At 52.8% G+C, this 20,081-nt stretch overlaps 1 protein-coding gene across 8 annotated transcripts in view; it reads left to right on the forward strand.

Moving 5' to 3' along the window:
- Positions 1-20,029, forward strand: part of LOC307100968 (putative ATP-dependent DNA helicase DDX11-like protein 8) — a 43,349-nt gene extending 23,320 nt beyond the window's left edge. For 3 of the 8 annotated variants that reach the window (XM_079773655.1, XM_079773657.1, XM_079773658.1), the window contains 21 exons: positions 698-805; positions 1,006-1,093; positions 1,429-1,637; positions 3,185-3,337; positions 4,509-4,555; positions 4,892-4,971; positions 5,724-5,768; positions 5,887-5,954; positions 7,273-7,311; positions 7,603-7,714; positions 7,864-7,995; positions 8,507-8,619; positions 15,799-15,871; positions 16,210-16,313; positions 17,217-17,366; positions 17,610-17,678; positions 17,772-17,872; positions 18,285-18,369; positions 18,664-18,742; positions 18,918-19,072; positions 19,155-19,319. In XM_079773655.1, coding sequence (XP_079629781.1) covers positions 698-805; positions 1,006-1,093; positions 1,429-1,637; positions 3,185-3,337; positions 4,509-4,555; positions 4,892-4,971; positions 5,724-5,768; positions 5,887-5,954; positions 7,273-7,311; positions 7,603-7,714; positions 7,864-7,995; positions 8,507-8,619; positions 15,799-15,871; positions 16,210-16,313; positions 17,217-17,366; positions 17,610-17,678; positions 17,772-17,872; positions 18,285-18,369; positions 18,664-18,742; positions 18,918-19,072; positions 19,155-19,181 — 2,037 coding nt within the window. In that variant the 3' untranslated portion in view covers positions 19,182-19,319. Of the gene's footprint in view, positions 1-697; positions 806-1,005; positions 1,094-1,428; positions 1,638-3,184; positions 3,338-4,508; positions 4,556-4,891; positions 4,972-5,723; positions 5,769-5,886; positions 5,955-7,272; positions 7,312-7,602; positions 7,715-7,863; positions 7,996-8,506; positions 8,620-15,798; positions 15,872-16,209; positions 16,314-17,216; positions 17,367-17,609; positions 17,873-18,284; positions 18,374-18,663; positions 18,743-18,917; positions 19,073-19,154 lie in introns of all 8 variants that reach the window. The other 5 variants (XM_079773653.1, XM_079773652.1, XM_079773654.1 and 2 more) reach the window with 3 other exon arrangements.
- The last annotated feature ends 52 nt before the right edge of the window (positions 20,030-20,081 follow it).

The following is a 20,081-nucleotide window of genomic DNA, read 5'->3' on the forward strand; positions in this document are numbered from 1 at the left end:
GCATCAGGGGTTGGGGAAGGCCAGGGCAGGTCAGAGTGAGAGTTCTTTGTCCTTTGGATGTCTGATGGCATGCTTCTCTTTTGTTCATATTTTCATTTGCATGGAAAGCTATGAGGCGTATTGGTGCCAACACTTCTCAAATTCAAATCATTTGGTTTCATTCACGTAATACCTTTGTTTTCTCTGTTGAAATTGGACCCCTCTCCCTTTTTCTCTTTTCCTCTCCTCACTCTTCTAAATCTTAGCGGAGTACAGAGAAAGAGTGTTCAGCTCAGCCTACTCCTGCTTTACTGCCAACCCCACCCTCATGCCCTTGGGAGGTGTGTGTGGAACGGCCCCTCACCACGCCCCAGAATCTTAGGGACCTTTTCCATGTCAGGAGTCACCACTCATGGAAATACCTTTCCTAAGGTGGCCCAGCCCTCCAGAACAGTTGGATTAGGGGCTGAGCATGACTGATGGGAGGAGTCCCATCTGGTGGGCATTCTCTTGAACTTCAGGAGTTGAGGATGAGGTGGGGAAACCCTGGTATTTTGCTAAGATCTTCTGTGGGACAGAGTCACCTTGCTTTAGGTTTGTATATTTGTGGCCCCTTTCCCCATTCCCTCAGCCCATCACCCATGGCATTCCTTGATGTGCAGAGAATATTTGAGGAGGTTATACTGTCTTTGAAATCCCTTGCTTTTCCTCGGCGCAGATTTATTACTGCAGTCGGACCCACTCCCAGCTGGCCCAGTTTGTGCATGAGGTACAGAAGAGCCCCTTTGGCAAGGACACCCGGCTCGTCTCCCTCGGCTCTCGGCAGGTAGACAGAGGCAGGGCGCCTCGGCCCTGGTGCCATCTGCTCCCTTCCTTGTGCCTTTGTCTTCCTCTTCCAGGCAGGCTGAGGAAGGGGAGGATAACCTCTTCCCTGGCCTTGCTGACCCTTGGAAGGGAACGGGGGAGGGCTGCTGTGTATCATTTAGCCAGCACCATTTCTTTAACTCTTGCTCCTCTGTCTCATAGAATCTTTGTATAAACCAAGACGTGAAAAACCTGGGTTCTGTGCAGCTGATTAACGACCGCTGTATGGAGCTACAGAGGAGCAGACACGGTAGCCACCTGCACCCTTGAGCTAAAGCAGCAGCCTCTGGGACCATCCTGTGGCCTCGGGCAGTGCTGGGAGTGAGGGGGAGGGGCCTGGGCCAGCCCGATACAGACATGGTTTCTTCCTAAAGAGCCTCTCCTTGGGAAAAGGTGTTTTTGCTTTCTGGGTCAGTGTTAATTCCAAAATCCGGGTTTTGAACAGAGTAAAATACCAGAGTGTCATGATGAGACCAGAATAAATAGTTCACGTAAGGGTTTTGTAGACATGACCTTACCGGCCTGCTCCTGGCCACAGGACAGTTACTGTTCTTTCTGCCTTTGCCCCCGTGCTGCCACCCGCAGAGAGCAAGAGCCGAGCTGAGGACCAGGAGCCCAAGCGGAGAAGGCAGGCATCCCGGGCTGCCTGTCCCTTCTATGGCCATAGGCACCTGCAGCTCTTCCAGGACCAGGTGCTGCTGGAGGTGAAGGACATCGAGCAGCTGGTGGCCCTGGGGAAGGAGGCTGGGGCCTGTCCCTATTATGGGAGCCGGTTTGCCATTCCAGCTGCCCAGGTGAAGACCGCGGAGGGTTGGGCAGTAGCTCTTGGCTTTAACTGCAGCCTAGGCCGTGAGGGAATTCCTTCCTCCTCTTAGTTTGGGAAGGTGTCACCGGCCATGGTTGGACTGACAGACACACTGCACACTGATGACACGAAACCCACTCTCTCCTAGGGCATCCGGCCGCAGGAGGCCCCAGGTCCCTTGGTGGCTGTTCTGCAGGGACTATGGCATTGTGGGGGGTCAGATCCAGGAGAAGGTGTGCATTCCTAGTTGAAACTACAGTGAGAGATGCCAGGGCAGACACCGAGAGGAATGGGAGCTACAGAACATAAATCTGTTTCCAAATGGCTGTTCAAAGTGACTGTCTTAACTGTGTACTTACTGCAGCATTTGAGAGGACTGTTTTTATTATTTAAACAGAAAAGCTGCCAATTTAACAGGTCAAAAATTATACTGTTATTTGGTTGTTATGATTTAACATTTCTTGCTACTTCCTTCATTTGAGTGACTTTTGGAAATAGGATATTATTTGTAGAGAATTCCATATAATCAAGAAAAGGTTAAAGTCGATTTTAAAAGATGCAGGGAACTGTGTTAGTAATAATTTCGTGTGGCAGTAATTGCTCATCAGTCTGTTTCCCTGGACTGCGTGTGTGGTCCTCGGAGCAATGCAGCAGCCCTCCCAGCACTCCCCTGTCCTTCCCGGGTCTGCCGCAGCGAGGGTTAGCGCTGTAGACACTGTGTGCCAGTGCAGTAAGATGTCCTGAAATTCTTATGATCTTGACTTTTTAAGGCCCTTTTCACCTCATTTTTGCTTTTATGGTATCCCATGGAGCTAGCAAAGGCAGGTACTTTCCATATTCTACCCCTGGGACAACTGGGGTCCAGAAAGGTTAAGTGGTTTATCTGTTTTCTCACAGTAGGTGAGTAATGGAACCATATTAAAACCTGGGTCTTAAGTTTCCAGTTTTCTGGATTTTCACTTGGTTTATCAGTATGCTTTTAACTGGAAAATCGTCATAACACCAGAGCCACTAAAAAATGTACAGAATGTTTTTATTTTTGTTACCCAACCCCACTTCTTAACCCTGTTTTGACAGTTTATCAAGCCCATTTTGCAATGAGGAAAACGAGGCTCATGGGAGCTAAATGACTTTCCCAGAATCACACAGCTGGGCAGTGACAGCTCCTGGGCCGGAGCCCTGGGCTGCCTTCTGCTGCACTCGTGGTTTTCACCTTTTTTTTTTTTAGGAAACTTGGGTGCCTCGGGGGCTACCTTGGGGGTATGGACAAAGCTAAGCACCTGGGGTTCCCCTCCCCATAACCCCACTCTTGGTTCAGTCAAAAGTCAGATCAGCTTTACTTTTGTTTCATATATTTGATGTTCCACATCAAACTTTTGAGGAGTCTGTTGCTAAAAGCACAGTACGATGCGATCCTTTCCCTGCACCTATTCTGGGCAGGAAATAAAACTGTTCACACCAGGAACTGAGGGCAGGCTGGTGACCCTGCTCTGGGAGGGAGTCCCGCCCCACTCAGGTGGTCCCATCTCCTCCCAGGTGGTGGTGCTGCCCTACCAGATGCTGCTGCACACGGCCACCCGGCAGGCCGCGGGGATCCGGCTGCAGGGCCAGGTAGTGATCATTGATGAGGCGCACAACCTGATTGACACCATCACAGGCATCCACAGTACGGAGGTCAGTGGATCCCAGGTAGGTCAGCCTCTCCCTCTGGAGCCAGGGTTTATCATGGGGCAAAGGATCATTTCCCTAACTGCCTGGACCTGGGATTCCTCCATAAATGGCGCTTGGTAGTGGTGCACTGCGTCAAGGCGGCAGCCTCATGAGAGGTGACTGCTTTCTAGCGGATCTCAGAACTGGGATCTAGCTCAGGCAGAGGGGCTGGTGCCTTGGTCTTCACTGGCCTGTGTTGTCCTGAGTCCCTCCAGCCCAGGATGCTGCTAACCACTCCATGATCCAGGATAATGGCTTGAGAGAAGCAGGGTCCTCATGTAGTTAGATGATACTGCTTTGAGAGGATTTAACTGAAGAATGCTCAAGATTTCTGAAAACTATTTATTGCCTGTTAAGTGCCATGCATTGTAGGAGTTACCTCTGATGTTCACGTCTAATCTACATTGGGCTGGTATTCCTATTTTACACTGAGAACTCAGAGATTCAGGGAGGTTTAGGCAGTGCCTAAGGTCACATAGCTAGTAAGTGGGAAACTGGGATTTGACCACTGGTTTCTGACCCTGAAACCCACGTGACATTCCACCACCTCTACTGACCAATGCCTGGGTTGATCTTCGGCCGGGACATGATGGTTACCTTGAACTATCACCCTTAGTAGGCAACGTCTTTTCCCAGCCCAGTAAGAACTAGAGGGGGCTTTGTTACCGGAGAGTCAGCCTCTTGCTTTTTCCCTGGCACAGAGTGGCCCCTGCAGCAGAACCTGCCTGCCTTCCTCTCAGGTCCCACCAGCCCACGGACCTTTAAAACCCACACCTTAGTCTGTAACCAGCCCCACTCTCCTCACCTTGATTGCCTCCTATGTGTCCTGGGCTGGCATTTTCTAGCCACAATCTAGACCAGTGGTCGGCAAACTGCGGCTCGCGAGCCACATGCAGCTCTTTGGCCCCTTGAGTGTGGCTCTTCCACAAAATACCACGTGCGGGCGTGCACGTACAGTGCGATTGAAACTTCGTGGCCCATGCGCAGAAGTCAGTTTTCGGCTCTCAAAAGAAATTTTAATCGTTGTACTGTTGATATTTGGCTCTGTTGACTAATGAGTTTGCCGACCACTGATGTAGACAATTGGCACAGCCCTGTTCCACTTGCCCAGACCCTGGTCTGCCTTCATGCCCATTTCTTCTCTCCTCAGCTCTGCCAGGCACATTCCCAGTTGCTCCAGTACATGGAACGATACAGGTGAGACACCACCTCCAGAGGGGAAGGGAAAATCCCGCTCAGCCTCAGCACCCCTAAGCCAGCCTCTGAGAGGAGGCACTTAGGTTGGCATCTCTGCGGGGTGGCCTAGCGTGCTGCTGTCTCCTGTGTGTGTGCACCCACATAGGCCAGGGGTGCTCAGGACACAGCACCTGGCTCCGAAGGCCGTGGGTCACAGCCAGCCTGTTTTTCTGGGGGAGTATTTGTAGCTTGTGACCCAGTTAGAAAGACACCAGCCAGAAAGGCCTCAGCTTGGGGCACTTAGAAGGGAAGGTGCTGTTGGAGTAACCCACTTGCTGTCTGTTGGTTTGTCCTCAGGAAGCGTTTGAAGGCCAAGAACCTGATGTACATCAAACAGATCCTGTACCTGTTGGAGAAGTTGGTGACTGTGCTGGGTGGTAAGGAGCCCCGCCCCGCCCTAACCCCACCCTGCTCCGCTCGTTGGTCTCGGCTCCCTGGACGCTGTCAGGACGTCTAACTTACTAGTAGATCTTTTTCAGGACCCTGGTTTATTCACTGTTCTGAGGTAGTAATAGCACTACAATACAAGTGAATGACGTTTTACATAGTATGATAGCAGCTGGAGTGCTCCTGTGAGGACGGCAGCATGGGTGTGTTGACCCTCAGTGACACGGGTGAATGAAGCTAGAGCCTTTGGTTGCTGAGCCCATTGAGAGGAACTAGAACCCACTGGCTCCAGGTCCCATGCACCTTTCCAGCATTCTGTGCAGCAGCCCTTTCCTTCCCCGGGGATCCTTTTGAATGCTTTCATGGAAGCGGAAGTCCAGGACGCCAGCGTGGTTGTTCTGAGGGGATTTTGTCTCACGTTGGTGCTCTTGGCTTCCGTCTCTGCCGTGCCTCTGTCATCGAGCAGCTGGGCGTGTCCTGTTGGCACCTGCCTAAACTGGGGTGGCTACTCTGTCCCTGCCTCCCTGTGAAAAGAATCACCAGGCTTTGGTCTCCAAATCACTTGTGGGTCAGGCTTTGAGGCTTCCTGGAACATCTGTCCTCAGTGGCGGGAGTCTATGGGTATTAAAAATAGCAAAAAGCCGGTTCACAGACAAATGTTCTTATTTTACTAGTACACTGTGGAGTGTGAGAGGATGGGGCCAGAGGACCACCATCTTGACCTGTTGGAATTCTCTTTTAGGGAACATTAAGCAAAATCCCAATACACAGAGCCTTTCAAAGACAGGTAAGAGGGTGGCCCTCATGGGCCCAGGGCTGGTCTGAGCCAGTTCTGAGCTTCCCTCTGGGACCCCAACACCGTGGTCTTCAGAGCAGGACCCCAAGGCTCGTTTGTTTACCCTTAGGGACAGAGTTGAAGACCATCAATGACTTTCTCTTTCAGAGCCAGATCGACAACATCAACTTGTTCAAGGTAGAGGTTTTACTGGTCCATGCTAGCTCATCAGATCTTATCCTTACCCCTACCTGTGGCAGAACACTGTGTTAACACTATGGAAGGAATAAAAAGGAAATTCCTTCTGTCCTCAATCAGTCCAGAGGGCTGAGGATCTACAGCACAGACATACCATTAACACTTAAAAAAAAAAAAGTAATGTCAGTAACAAAACATAATCCAGGACCTAGGGTTCAAGGGTCAGAGAGATTAGGGGGGAAAGGTGTCTTTGTTTGTACTTAATAAGCACAACTAGAGACGCCCGGCCCTCCGCTTTACTCCATGTTTCATGGGGCACGGTCTTTCCCCTAGGCTGCTGGGTAGAGCTGGAAGTTAATTTTGTGAGTGTGATCCTGCTGTTGGGCTGCGGGGAGTGAGGTCACAGCTGGGCCACTCTGCTTGACCTTTTCTCATCTTCCCCCTCCAGCTGTGATTTATTGCAGCCTCACAGTTTTGCTTGCTCCAGGCCTACATATTGGTGCTCTCCCCGGGGCCAGACTCACAAACTTATGATTCTAGTTTACTAACAATAACGGAACAATCACTGTGTTTGAGGCAGTGGGCCAGGTCCTGTGACTGTAGAGTAGGGTGTGCCATCACCATTCTAGAGCAAAGGAAGCCGAGGCTCAACGAGGTCACCCATTGTGCCCCATAGCCTGGATAGCTGTTGAATTTACCCCACCTTTTCATTTCCACAGCTGCTGCTTCAGTGCAGTCTTTTCCTTTGCTTCTTTCTGGTTTTCTTGATTTCATTGTGTCTCCCTTCTAATAACTTTTACAAACTATAGTCTAGTGAATCTTAATTGAAAGATACCATTCTTTTGAGAATTCTTTAAAGGCTCCAAAGTCATCGTCTTGCATTTCAGCCTACACACCAACCTAACTGCACTCCAGGTGTCCCTTGAACAAGTCCCAGGCTTTACCTCCTTTGTGCCTTTGCTTATAGGATTTTTTAAAGACTAACTCTTAATCCTTCAAGATCTAGCTTAGGTGCCGTCATGGTGAAGGAAAGCAGAGGGACACAGCACCTTTAGGAGGGGTGGAGCCATGCAGACTTGTGGAGGCCGTGCCTGAGGCCTGGCAGGGGCCCTCTCGTGGGAGAGCCCTGTGTGGTGTGGGGACAGTGGGAGCGGAGTGACCTCAGAAAGGAGGGTGACATGGTCGGCCTCAGGAGGCTTTGGGCTCCCCGGGAGATGGTGGTGACTCAGGCTCCCGGGGTTTGGGAGAGTGGTTATCTGTTTTTGTTGTCCAGCCTGATTAAGTGGTCCGTGCGCCTACAGCGGGTTTGGTCTTGCAGGTGAGGCGCTACTGTGAGAAGAGCATGGTCAGCAGAAAGGTACGGCTGCCCTTCTCTGGGGCCTGGTGGGGTCCAGCTGCATCCCTGCGTGCTGCCCTCACAGAGCCTCTCTCTCCTGCCCTGTGGATACTCAGAGGCACCCTCGTCTCTATTGTCCTCACTGGGGAGCATCCTTGCCGGGTTGGGGAGGGGCTGCCAAGATGCCTGGTGTTGGGGTGGCGGGAGGGTGGGTGCTGGTTGAGATGCAGATGAGAGATGGAAGCCTCTTGTCCACCCTGGCCTCCCTCACTGCTGCCCTCGTTTGTCTCTGTTGCTCTTATTCCTGCTCAGCTTTTTGGCTTCACAGAAAGGTATGGGGCAGTCCTCCCTCCCCCCAGGGAGCAGCCCAGACTGGCGGGGTTCCAGCACTTCCTACAGAGCCTGCAGCCCGGGGTGACGGAGAGTGAGTCCGGAGGCGGGGCGGGGCTGCAGGCCCTGGGCAGGGATGTTCCTCACACATGGACTCTCCCCAGAGAACCCGTTAGTCCAACTGCAAGGAGGCTCTCTGCTCTCGCCTGTGGTCCCAGACTCTCTCCTTTCCACTCTGTGCAGCTCCCACAGCCCCTGTGGAAGACGGGGAGGCCAGGGTGCCTCGGCCTGCTTCCCCGCTGATGCACATCGAAGGCTTCCTTGAAGCTCTCACCACTGCCAACCAGGACGGCAGGGTCATGCTGAGCCGCCAAGGTAATCCGAGGGGAAGCCAGCCTGGAGCTGGAGGCCAGAGCATGAAAGGGGCCTTTACTTCCATCCCAGCACCTCCGGGGGTCAGGACGAAGAAACATGGTGATGCCAGCCTCCTGTGACCTGGGCAGGCAGTGGGGGTAGTGAGGAGGGAAGCAGGTGTGTGGGATGGTCGGTTGTCTCAGGCAAGGATGTGAGAGGAGCCATGTAGCCTAGTGGTTAAGGTAACATGGGCTTTAGCTTGAGCCTTGTTCCATCACCTACAAGCTGTGTCTTGGACCAGTTTCTTTGTCTCTGAGCCTCATTTTCCTCATGTGAAAAGGGAGCTAATAGTACTCTACCTCATGGTTGTCCTGCAGATTAAGTGGGATTTGATTTAAAGAGAAAGTGATTATCTCTCGTGCCTCCTACATGGACCCAGCTGGAGGTCCCCTTTGCCTCGGAGGATAGAAGTGTTTGTTGGGCCTGTACCTGCCCCCTTCCCATGTAGATCTTTTCTTTGTCTTTTTATCAGGCAGCCTCAGTCAGAGCAGCCTGAAATTCTTGCTACTGAATCCAGCAGTGCCTTTTGCCCAGGTGGTGAAGGAATGCCGGGCAGTCGTCATTGCGGGGGGCACCATGCAGCCGGTAAGGACACTGGATCCAGACTCCTGTGCCCGGGTATGGATGGGACAGTGACAGGAATGGTGCACAGTCAGGCCTCTTCACCTCATCCCTGGGTTCCCAAACCAGAAAGGGCTTGGCTAGAACAGGCCCAACAATGTCCACCAGGTGGCACTGCTGTGCTGTCTCACTGCTGGGCCTTGTAGGCTTGGGGATGGGGCCTTGCCACTGCTCCTGTGTGTCTGAAGCGGTGGGATCACACTTCTCCAGAGAAAGTCCTGTTGGAGTTTCTTCCTCACACTTAGTGCCTTAGTGCCACTCCCTTCCTGTACCCACCATAGATACGACCTTCCCTCTTTTATAAACTTAAATGTATTTTTAGAAAAGTATTATATTTTCATTGTAGAAATCACAGATAAGCAAAAACAGGAAGAAGGGTCATAATTTCACTAGCAAAAGATTCATTTGGTGCATATCATTATAGTTGTATGCATAATTTCTACAAATATACATACACTAGAGGCCGATGCATGAAGATTCGTGCAAGAATGGGCCTTCCTTCCCCTGGCTGCCGGCACCGCCTTTGCTCCAGCCCGGAGCCACCTTTCTGCCTTTGCTCCATCCAGAACCGCTTTTCCACCTTCCCACGCTGCCCAGATGCCCTGAGCGGCTGGGGCGGTGCGAAATGCCTGCATCGTCGCCATGGTGACGACACAAGCGTCCCGCCCCCTGCCACTCAGCACCTGTGTATGCAAATTAACCCGCCATCTTTGTTGAGTTAATTTGCATACTCCTGATTGGCTTATGTGCATTGCGAAGGTACGGTCAATTTGCATCTTTCTCTTTTATTAGAGTAGATATTTTTAAAACAAAAATATGGCATTATCTGTAAATGCAGTTGTTATAATTTGGTTTTTCTCACTCAGCAACAGAATGTCATCCACATTTTTCTTGTCAGTAAAGAAGCATTTATTCCACCATACTTTGGCTATAACATGAATGTATATTATATTTAATATAACCACTTTTTTTAGGTATTTAGGTAATTTCTAGTTTTTCTCTAGAAAACAACAGAGTTTAAACAATAGAGTGGTAAATGTAACCAGTCCCTGCATAGTGGTTATTTCCTTAGGAGACGTCCTAGAACAGTGGTCGCTAACTGGTGGTCCGTGAGGTCCAAAAGGTTGGCGACCGCTGTCCTAGAATAGGACTTCCTACATGAAAAGCTACTCAGCATCCTCAAGCGGTCTGTTCCCAAACTCAGCTGCCTGTCAGATTGCCCCTGTAGCTTTACTGTTTTCCATTCTTTCATGTGTCTAGACCTGTATGTTTTTTTCATTCGTGTATTAAAATAATTGGTAGTCATTATGGCTCAATGCTCAAATCCATTGTGGCCTGTGGGAACCTCCCTGCTGCTGCTGGTCCTTGTGATGTGGCCTCCTTAGTCTTAGGATGCTTTCTTGCTTCCTGGCACAACAAAACACCCCAGACCACCCGGTGCTTTCTTTGCCCCAGATCTGGAATCATTCATTTCTCCAAGGTGCCCTAGTTTCTTTTGCTGGGGATGGGTACTTAGAAACCAAGATCTGGGTGCTATGCGCGTGCAGTGTTCCTGGATGATTACTGTTTGTGGGTCTTTTCAGTACTGACCTGGGAAATATATTTTCAGACATCATGAGACCATATTGATATTTCTGATTCAAAAATCAACCAATTTATTTGACCTTATTCTCTATCTCATTTCTCAAGCTAAACTTGTTTTTTTTTTATCCTATACTAGAGGCCCAGTGCACGAATTGGTGCACGGGTTGGGTCTGGCTGGCCCGCCCTGATCAGGGCCCGATCAGGGCCAGGCCGGCTGGGGGGAGAGGCTGCAGGCAATTGGCCAGCAGGCCCTACCCCAAATAGGGGTGGGGAGGCCAATTGTAGGTCAGCGGCTGGGGGAGGGGCCATGGGAGGTTGGCTGTCTGGCCCTGCCCCTGATTGGAGTTGGGGGGGGGGGCTGCAGGAGGTTGGCCAGCCGGCCCACCCCCTATTGGGGTGTGGGGTGCAGTCAGGGGCGGGGATGGCCAGGGGGAGAGGCTGCGGGCTGATGGGGTGCTGGGGGCCTATCGGGGGCAGGGTCGACCAGGGGGAGGAGCTGTGGGCCAATGGGGTGGGGCAGGCAATTGTGGACTAGGCTGGCTGGGGGAAGGGCCGTGTGGGTGTTGGCCAGCCGCTCCACCCTTGATTGGGGTGGGAGAGGCCAATCAGGTGGGGCCGACCGGGAGGAGGGGCCGAGGGAGGTTGGCTGCAGCCCCACCCCCACTCCCCCCAATCTGGCCGGTTTGCTGGCCACAGTGGGCATCATAGCTACCGATCTTCTGGTTGTTATGGCATTCCAGTTGCTGGCTTTTTATATATCTACTAGAGGCCCAGTGCACTGGCGGGGGGGGGGGGGGCGGTCCCTCAGCCAGGCCTGCCCCTTCTCACAGTCCAGGAGCCCTCAAGGGATGTCCTACTGACGGCTTAGGGGAGCGGCCTAAGCCGCAGTCTGGCCTCCCTCTGTGGGAGGCAACTGAGCTCATCAGGGGAAGGCACCGATCCCATCACCCCGCTGCTGCTGCCGCTGCCGGCCACGGCAGCTGCGAGGCCTGAGCTCTGGGCCTTGCAGCTGCCGGGGCTCAAGGCTGCCTGAGCCCAGGCCTCCACTCAAGCTAAAAAGTTTCAATTATAGAAGATAAATAAATCCCAAGAAAAATGGCAGCAGCCATGGAGCTGGAGAGAGCAGGAGGCTTGGGTTGCCCCTGGCAATGGAGGAAGCCAAGCTTCCTGGCTGGCCCTGGCCTCCGCTCAAGGCTACAAAGTTTCAATTATAGAAGATAAATAAATTCCAGATACCAGGCCTCTGCTTGGGTTGCCAGGGGGCGTGGCCGGCCTGCAAACCACCACAGGCCCCTCGCCTAGGCCGCCCCACACCCCAAGAGAACCCCCACCTGATCCGGGACACCCCTCAGGGCAAACCAGCTGGCCCCCACCCGTGCACCAGGCCTCTATCCTATCTAATAAAAGAGTAATATGCAGATTGACCATCACTCCAACACACAAGATGGCTGCCCCCATGTGGTCAAAGATCCTGCCCCCATGTGGACACAAGATGGCCAGCAGGGGAGGGACCAGGCCTGCAAGGGAGGGAAGTTGGAGGCGATCAAGGCTGCAGGGGAGGGCAGTTAGGGGTGACCAGGCCAGCAGAGGAGGGAAGTTGTGGGTGACCAGGCCTGCAGGGAAGGGCAGTTGTGGGGGATACAGGCCTGCAGGGTAGGGCAGTTGGGGGGAACCAGGCCTGCAGGGGAGGGAAGTTAGGGGCAAACAGGCTGGCAGGGGAGCAATTAGGCATCAATCAGGCTGGTTAGGGGAGTGGTTAGGTGGTGATCAGGCTGGCAGGCAGAAGCGGTTAGGGGCAATCAGGAAAGCAGGCAGGTGAGCAGTTGGGAGCCAGCAGTCCTGGATTGTGAGATGGATGTCCCAGATTGGAGAGGGTGCAGGCTGGGCTGAGTGACACCCCCCATGCACAAATTTCGTGCACCAGGCCTCTAGTCCTATCTAATGAAGAGGGAATATGCTAATTGACCATTACTCTATCACAAAGATGGCTGCACCCACAGCTGAGGCCAAGTTTCCATAAGGAGCCTTAACAAGCAATCAGCAGGGACCTGGGGCTACGCCCTCCCCCGTCCCCATGGGGCTTGACAGGGGACCTCAGGCTGCACCCCACCCCCACCAGGTGGGGCTTGACAGGGGACTTCATGCCGCAGCCCCCACCCCAGCACCAGGCCAGGGTACCTCAGACCGTACCCCCCGCCCCAGCACCGGGCCAAGGGACCTGAGGCTGCGCCCCCGTCTGGCTTGCCTTGACAGGGGACCTCAGGCCGTGCCCCCCACCCGGCGGGGCTTGACGGGGGACCTCAAAGCACGCCCCCCGCCCTGGTCTGGACTGGGGGACCTCACACCCCCTGTCCTGGCGCTGGGCCAGGGGACCTGAGGCTATGCCCCTGCCCAGCGGGGCTTGACAAGGGTGGGATTGGCTGGGTCTGGATCTAGCCCAATGTGGGGGGGCCGGCCGGGTCTGGGTCTCACACGATTTTGAGTTGCATGTGTGTAGGTGGGGACTTGACTCTGGGTCCCATGGTGCACCCCAGACTCTGACAGGAGGAAGGTTTTCATATACATTTTACTACTTTTCTTTAATCTCTGACACTTCTATTATAGAGAAAGGGCAAATAGCAATATTAAATTATTTCCTCTAATTAATCCCCTTTTAATGTGCACGAATTTCGTCCACCGGGCCACTAGTCTTACCTAATAATAGACAAACATGTAAATTGACCGTACCTTCGCTACACCCATAGCCAATCAGAGTGAGTATGCTAATTAACCCAAAAAATATGGCAGTTAATTTGCATACATAGGCACCCAGCGCCTGTGTCCCAGGCACCCAGGTCACTGTGAGGTAAGGCTGCGTGGGCCCAGAGCAGCCTGGGAAGGGCCTGAGCCAGGAGGCTCCAGGGCAGGGCCAAGCCTGCAATCAGAACGAGGGGGCAGGAGCGGAGCCTGCGATCGCAGGGAGCTGGGGGTCCCCTGCCCAAGGCCGAAAGCCTCGGCCAGAGGCTTTCGGTCTGGGCAGGCCTGGGCAGGGGCGGAGCCGGTGATCAGAGGGAGCTGGAAAGGCCTGGGCAAGGCCCAGCCCGCAATTGTTGTGAACTATAGAGGAAACACCTTTTCTGACTGCACATTGGCTAAGCTTCCTGTATGCCACTGGTAATATTCTTAGTAACCTGGGTAATAAGAATCCAAAAAGGTGATCTAGGGTTTTTCCACCACACTTCTGGAGAAAAAAACGAAGGTCCGCTGCTGGAGGGATAAGAAATGTCACATCCTGCCCTAGCCGGTTTGACTCAGTGGATAATGCCTCGGCCTGCTGAGAGCAGGGTCTGGGTTCGATTCTGATCAAGGGCATGTACCTAGGTTGCAGGCTCCTTTCTGGCCGGGGACCAGATCAGGGCTCATGCAGGAGGCAACCAATGAAAGTGTTCCTCTCACTTTGATGTTTCTCTCTGTCTTTCCCTCTCTCTTCCACATTCTCTAAAAGTCAATGGAAACATATCCTCAGGTGAGGATAAAAAAAAAAAAAGAAAGAAAGAAATGCATATCCTATGAAAGACACATCTTGAAAATGCCTAAAGAAAGTTGTCATTTTTTCTTGGTGAAGGGACTGGAGTCTGTGTTGATGAAAACACCTTGGTGGCTGTGGTGACTGGCAGTGGCTGCAGCAGCGGGGTGATGGGGCTGGCGCCTTCCCCTGATCAGCCTGGTTGCCTCCCACAAAGGGAGGCCAGACTGCGGCTTAGGCCCGCTCCCCGTGGAGACCTCCCGTGGGGAGCGGGCCTAAGCCGTCAGTAGGACATCCCCTGAGGGCTCCCAGTATGTGAGAGGGGGCAAGTTGGGCTGAGGGACCCCTCACCCCCAGTGTACAAATTTCGTGCACCGGGCCGCTAGTAGATAATAAAAGGCTGATATGCAAATTGATCGAACAGCGGAACTAAGATGTGCACTGACCACCAGGGGGCAGATGCTTAACACAGGAGTTGCCCCCTGGTGGTCAGTATACTCCCATAAGGGGACCACTGCTTAGTTAGAAGCCGGGCTCACGGTTGGCGAGTGCAGGGGCAGTGGTGGGAGCCTCTCCCACATCTACGGCAGCACTAAGGATGTCTGACTGGCGGGAACGGGCTTAAGTTGTCAGACATCCCCCGAGGGCTCCCAGACTGCGAGAGGGAGCAGGCTAGGCTGAGGGACACCTCACACCCCCCCCCCCCCAAGTGCACGAATTTCGTGCACTGCGCCTCTAGAATTAACATAATTACTTATTTGTTCTCACACACAATATACTTAAAATAGTGCCAAAAATATAATACCAATATCCTAACAATAACCTATTGGTCAAAGTTTTATTTCTTCGCATTTTTTTTTTTTTTTTTTTTTTTGCCTTTGAGTATATCCTGCCTGGATATGTGGTCACTGAGGACGTGAAGCCATTGCTATCAGGCTCTTCTGTGAGCGTATGTTGTGAATTTGATAGGTAGCTAGGCTTTTTTTGTTTCAGTTTGAGAGTTTTCCTTTTTGTTGATTTACTTCTATTTTCAAAATATGTAAAACCTCTGTGTGGTTCAAAAATTGAAACTATACAAAGATCAGAATATCTCACTTCATCCGTTCCCAACCTGTTCCCCATCCCATAGGTGAGCATGTTTTATTAGCTGGTCTATCCTTCTACTATTTCATGTTAATTTTTTTTTTTGCCAAAATAAGCAGATGGCTTTTTTCCTTTCCTTCAAAGGTGGCATGCTCAGTTTCTGTTCACCAGTATGCTCTGGCGATCACTCTGTATCAGCACACACGCACGGCCTGCGTTCCTTTCGTTGGCTGTGCAGGTTTCTGGTGGGTGGATGCAGCATAGCGCAGTCGACCAGTCCCTCTGGGTAGGCAGTCTAGCCCTCACAAACAACTTCACAAGAAATATCCTGTGCGTGTGTTAATTGGTTTGTTGAGCTGTACCTTCAGGGGAGACTCCTAGATATGGGGTTGCTAGTTTAGAAAATCTAAATATATTTGATTTGTTAAATATTGTCACGTTCCCCGCTGGCTGCGGTGGTACTATGCTGTATCCCACCTGCAGTGTATACACGTGCCTGTTTCTCCAGAGTGGTCAAACTTTTGGATTTTTGCCAATTTGATAGGTAAAAAACTTGGATGGAGCTTTTAAAAATACAAAAGCATAGTCCTCGCGCTAGAGATTCTTATTCAATAGTTTGGGCTGGGCCCTGGCCATGTGAATATATATTTTTAAATTCCCACTGGTGATTTTGTTGCATATGCAGGGCTGAGAGCCACTGTGCCAAATTTCCTTTGCTATTCCCACAAGTAGTTAAATGGGACTGCCAACACTGGACACCATATAATTGTTTTATCCTTTTTGCTAATTTGTTATCAGCTTTTCTTTTTACCTCTTCTCTGTTCTTATGTACTTGCTGCCTCCTCACCTAGACTTTTGTCTTTCCAAGCGATTCTCTCTTCCCCTCTCTGTTAAGGCTCTGCCTGCTCAGACCTGAGGCCCTGTCCCTGGACCTCAGGGAGGTCACAGAGCCTTGACGTTGTGGTCTTCAGGTTTCTGACTTTCGGGAGCAGCTGCTGGCATGTGCTGGGGTGGAAGCCGAGCGACTGGTGGAGTTTTCCTGTGGTGAGGATCCATGTTCAGGGTAGAATGGGCCACATAGTCACTTATGACCCTGTGTTGAACCATATGCTGTTAGTAGGCCTTAGGGGCTGAGGAAACACGGGATGGGCATCTCATCCTTTGCCAGCTCTCTCTGAGCTCGCCATCTCCGTGCTCTCGTGCTCTGTGCCCCCTCTGTCCACCTGGGAGAGTTCTGAGCATTGCTGCTTTAGTGTGGAAACAGGTGGGTGGGTAAGTGATATAAGCGGCTACTCCTAGTCTGGAAGGCAAGGGTTGGGCAGTGCTCTTTCTGGACTCAACCTTGCACCTCCAGTTCTCAGCCTCTCTCTGGGTCTCCCCAGGTCACGTGATCCCTCCAGACAACATCCTGCCCCTCGTCCTCTGCAGTGGGCCCTCCAACCAGCAGCTGGAATTCACATACCTGAAAAGAGAGCTGCCTCAGATGGTTAGTACCAGCCATCCTGCCTCACCTTGGCCTTTGCTAGGGCAGGAGAGAGACTTCTGGGGTGGGGACACTCTGGCCAATCCCGAGTGTTCAAGCATTGTGCAACTTAGTACTGGTCTTCATCACAGCTGGTTCAGGATGAATAGTGTCTAGGTGTTTATCAGGAAGGTCTGAGTTTCCCCACACCCCTCACCTCTGAGGCTGCTAAATAACTTTTCTTGTCCTGGCCAGTGTGGCTCGGTTGGAGCGTTGACCTGTGAGCCAAAGGGTCTTGGGTTCGAATCCCAGTCAGGGCACATACCCAGGTTGCGGGTTCAGTCCCCAGTGGGCGCATGTATGGGAGGCAACCAATCGATGTTTCTCCCTCTCCCCTTCTCTAAAATCAATGAAAGGTATGTCCTTGGGTGAGGATTTTTAAAAATAGTTTTCTTGACACCTCCAGCCATCTCTTTAGGATGAAGCTCATGAGAAACCATTTCCTTTTGCCATGGGGTTATAGCGAGCCCTGCCAGCAGGGATTCCAGTGCTGGGGCACTTCTCCAGTGGCATGCCTGGGGTTTTCAGTGCCCAATTTGACATAGATGGTGCCTAATCTCCAGTTGCCCACAGGACGTTGGGAGTTGGGGAGGGAGGACTTGGCACACACCAATGACCGGTGTAGCTCCGTGTGCTAGGACTGCGGTGTGTCAGCCGCTGCCAGTCACCAGGAGCAGCAGTTGAGTGTGGAGGGAGGGTGGCACATTCCAATTTGTGATTCCCAGGCAGGGGGCGCCACCTGGCCATAGGCCTCCCGGACCGCACTCACCCGTGAGTCTCTGTACTTGGTTCTGAGCCCTAAGGTTAGGAGCCTCTTTGGGTGTGGCTTCAGGAGTGACCCCATGGAGGGCCCCTTGTCTTTCTTAGATGGATGAGACAGGTCGCATCCTCTGTAACTTGTGCAACGTGGTGCCTGGAGGGGTGATCTGTTTCTTCCCCTCCTATGAGTACCAACGCCAGGTCCATGCCCACTGGGATAAGAGTGGCCTGCTGGCCCGCCTGGCTGTCAGGAAAAAGGTGAGTGACCCCTCAGCTGAACCTTCCACTCTGGGGACAGTGACCCAGAATTCCCGTGGGATTTCTCCTGCTCATCAGACTGGATGGTCGGGCCTCCCATATGAGGGCGTCTCCCACCACTTCTAATCCCTGGTCACTGCCCAGAGGAGTCCCCCAAGCCCAGGCTGGAAAACAAGGTCTAGAGCAGATCTGTGAGCCAGGCATCCTAAAACCCTGTTCTGGGAGATGTCTGTTTACTTTCAGATATTTCAGGAACCCAAGCGAGCAAACCAGGTGGAACAGGTGCTGACAGAGTATTCCAGGTGCATTCAGGTGAGAGCTGGAACCCAGGCCTTGGGTCCAGACCTGTGGGGTTGGCGGCTGAAAACCTTTGGATGGCGTCCCAGCTTTGGGCTGTTCCTGCAGTGCCGTGGCCAGGCAGGAGGCATGGTGACGGGGGCCCTGTTGCTCTCGGTGGTCGGAGGAAAGATGAGTGAAGGCATCAACTTCTCTGATGACCTCGGGCGGTAAGTAGTGGGCTTCCATCTCCCAGGACTCTGATGCCCACCTGCCCCTCAATCCAAGCAGCCCTCCCTCCGCCTGCAATCTGCTGCCATCTGAGTCTGCACCTGGGCTGACTGCGAAGTCAGCTGCATGGGGAAGTGATTCCGCAGCTTTGGGTGTGGCCCTTTGAGGCCAGGAGGAAAATTAGGCAGAGGTAACTTTATCAGAACTCAATTCCCTGGCCTAGATTGGATCTCTTCGCGGAAAAACCCCTTTCCAGGTGGTATAGGGTGGGGAGGGAGAGGGAGAGCCACTGAGCACAGCTTGAGAACTGGAGTGGTAGGCTCAGCAGCTGTCATGTGGGTGAGGACCCGGCCCTGCGTCCTGGGCCTTGTGAACCCCAGGTGCCTTTGGCTCCTGTGTGCCTCCACTCAGGTGTGTGGTCATGGTGGGCCTGCCCTACCCCAACATCAAGTCTCCAGAGCTCCAAGAGAAAATGGCCTACCTGGACCAGACCCTTGTGAGTACCTTCAGGGTCTGGAGGATAAGGGGGCAGGGGCGGGGAGCTCTGTAGCCTCTTGAGCTAAGATATGATGTCACTTCCCCCACTGCCCCTGCTGTGTGCTCTGGAGGGAATGGCAGCATCCTCCATACCCTCTTGGGCTTCTCATGACATCATCCATTATATCAGCTGTTGGCATTGTGCCCGTGAAGCTGACTGGTCTTGCTCAGAGCCTGGCAGTGTCCTTTTCTCAGAACACAAGGCAGGGGACAAGAAACAGTTCTGATAGGTCATCTCCTTTGTGCTTCCCAGCCCCGAACCCCAGGTCAGGCCCCCCCAGGAAAGGCTTTGGTGGAGAATCTATGTATGAAGGCTGTCAACCAATCAATAGGTAAGCTGGGGACTGGCCCTGGATGAAGAGTTGGGGTGGGATGGATGAAGAGTGAGGTGGCAGGATGGGATTTTACTTACCATCTCTCTAGTCTGAGGTCTGAGGAGGGGAAAGGGACACACAACGTACTGTCGGGTGGGTAGGTTTAATCAGAGGCCCAACCTGTCCCATCCAGGGAGGGCCATCAGGCACCAGAAGGATTTTGCCAGCATAGTGCTCCTGGACCAGCGGTACGCCCGCCCACCTATCCTGGCAAAGCTGCCAGCCTGGATCCGAGACCGTGTGGAGGTCAAAGCCACCTTTGGCCCGGCCTTTGCTGCTTTGCGGAAGGTCAGTCCTGCCTTTTCCTTCCTGAGAACACTCCCACCAAGATCCCCACCTAGTGTTTCACTGTCTTTCCCTGTCTCCCCAGTTCCATCACGAGAAGTCTGGCCTTTGAGGGATGGCCGCACCCATCTGGAATCCCTGGTTGCAGGATCCAGGAACAGGTGCAGAAGCCAGCAGGCGAAAATTAGGTCGATCCTGAACAAGCAGTGGTTCCTGGCCATCCTTGAGGCCATCCCAGGGCAGTTCCCCTCCCTGAAATTGGATCTTTCTTCCTGTTCACCACACCCAGTCGAGCCCCCCTCTCCCCTCGGCCAGCTTCCGTGGGCAGCTGTGGAAGCTGCACCTTCCACTTCAGCGTCTGCCCATGCTCGTTTCTCAGCACCCGCTTTCTCAGAGGCAAGATGGAGCAGGCCTCTCTGCCTCTCCCTTTTTAGCTAAAATTCGTGTTCTAAACCTTTACTTTTCCCTCAAAATTAAGAATATTCCCCATTTCCAGCCCCTGGTGTCCTGGGCTCTTCTGGTTACTTTGACCCCTGCCACCTGGGGATTAAGCACCATCTATGACACGTCGGGCACTGAAGTCATTTGCAAGTGGGAGCAGAGCCCTGTGCGGTGCTCCCCGCCTGCTGGCCCCTGACCAGTCCCACAGCCCTCCACAGCATGCTACCTCCTGGGCTGGTTCCAGGTCCCTGCAGTCGGTGGGGCCCCTCTCCCTCTCAGCCACTTGAGAAAACTCCAAGATACCTCTTCCCCTGGCATCAGCAATTACACCAAGGGCCATTAGGCTCTCAGCAGGACTATTTTTACCCTGAGACTTTTTTTTCTGTGTGAAAATATCCCTCCCTGCATCTGCAACAGCTGCCCCGTTGACTACACCTCCCTTCCCTGGCCCCAGAGAGAAGGGGCTTGGTCCACTCGGCACCTTGCTCCATTGCCCGAGACCAGGGGGAGCAGGACAGGCCCTGGCTCGGAGATGTTTGCATTCTGCACAGCTGTAGTTCCTTAATTAAAA

The sequence above is a fragment of the Cnephaeus nilssonii genome, assembly GCF_951640355.1.
Source record: "Cnephaeus nilssonii genome assembly, chromosome: 6".
Taxonomy (NCBI): domain Eukaryota; kingdom Metazoa; phylum Chordata; class Mammalia; order Chiroptera; family Vespertilionidae; genus Cnephaeus; species Cnephaeus nilssonii.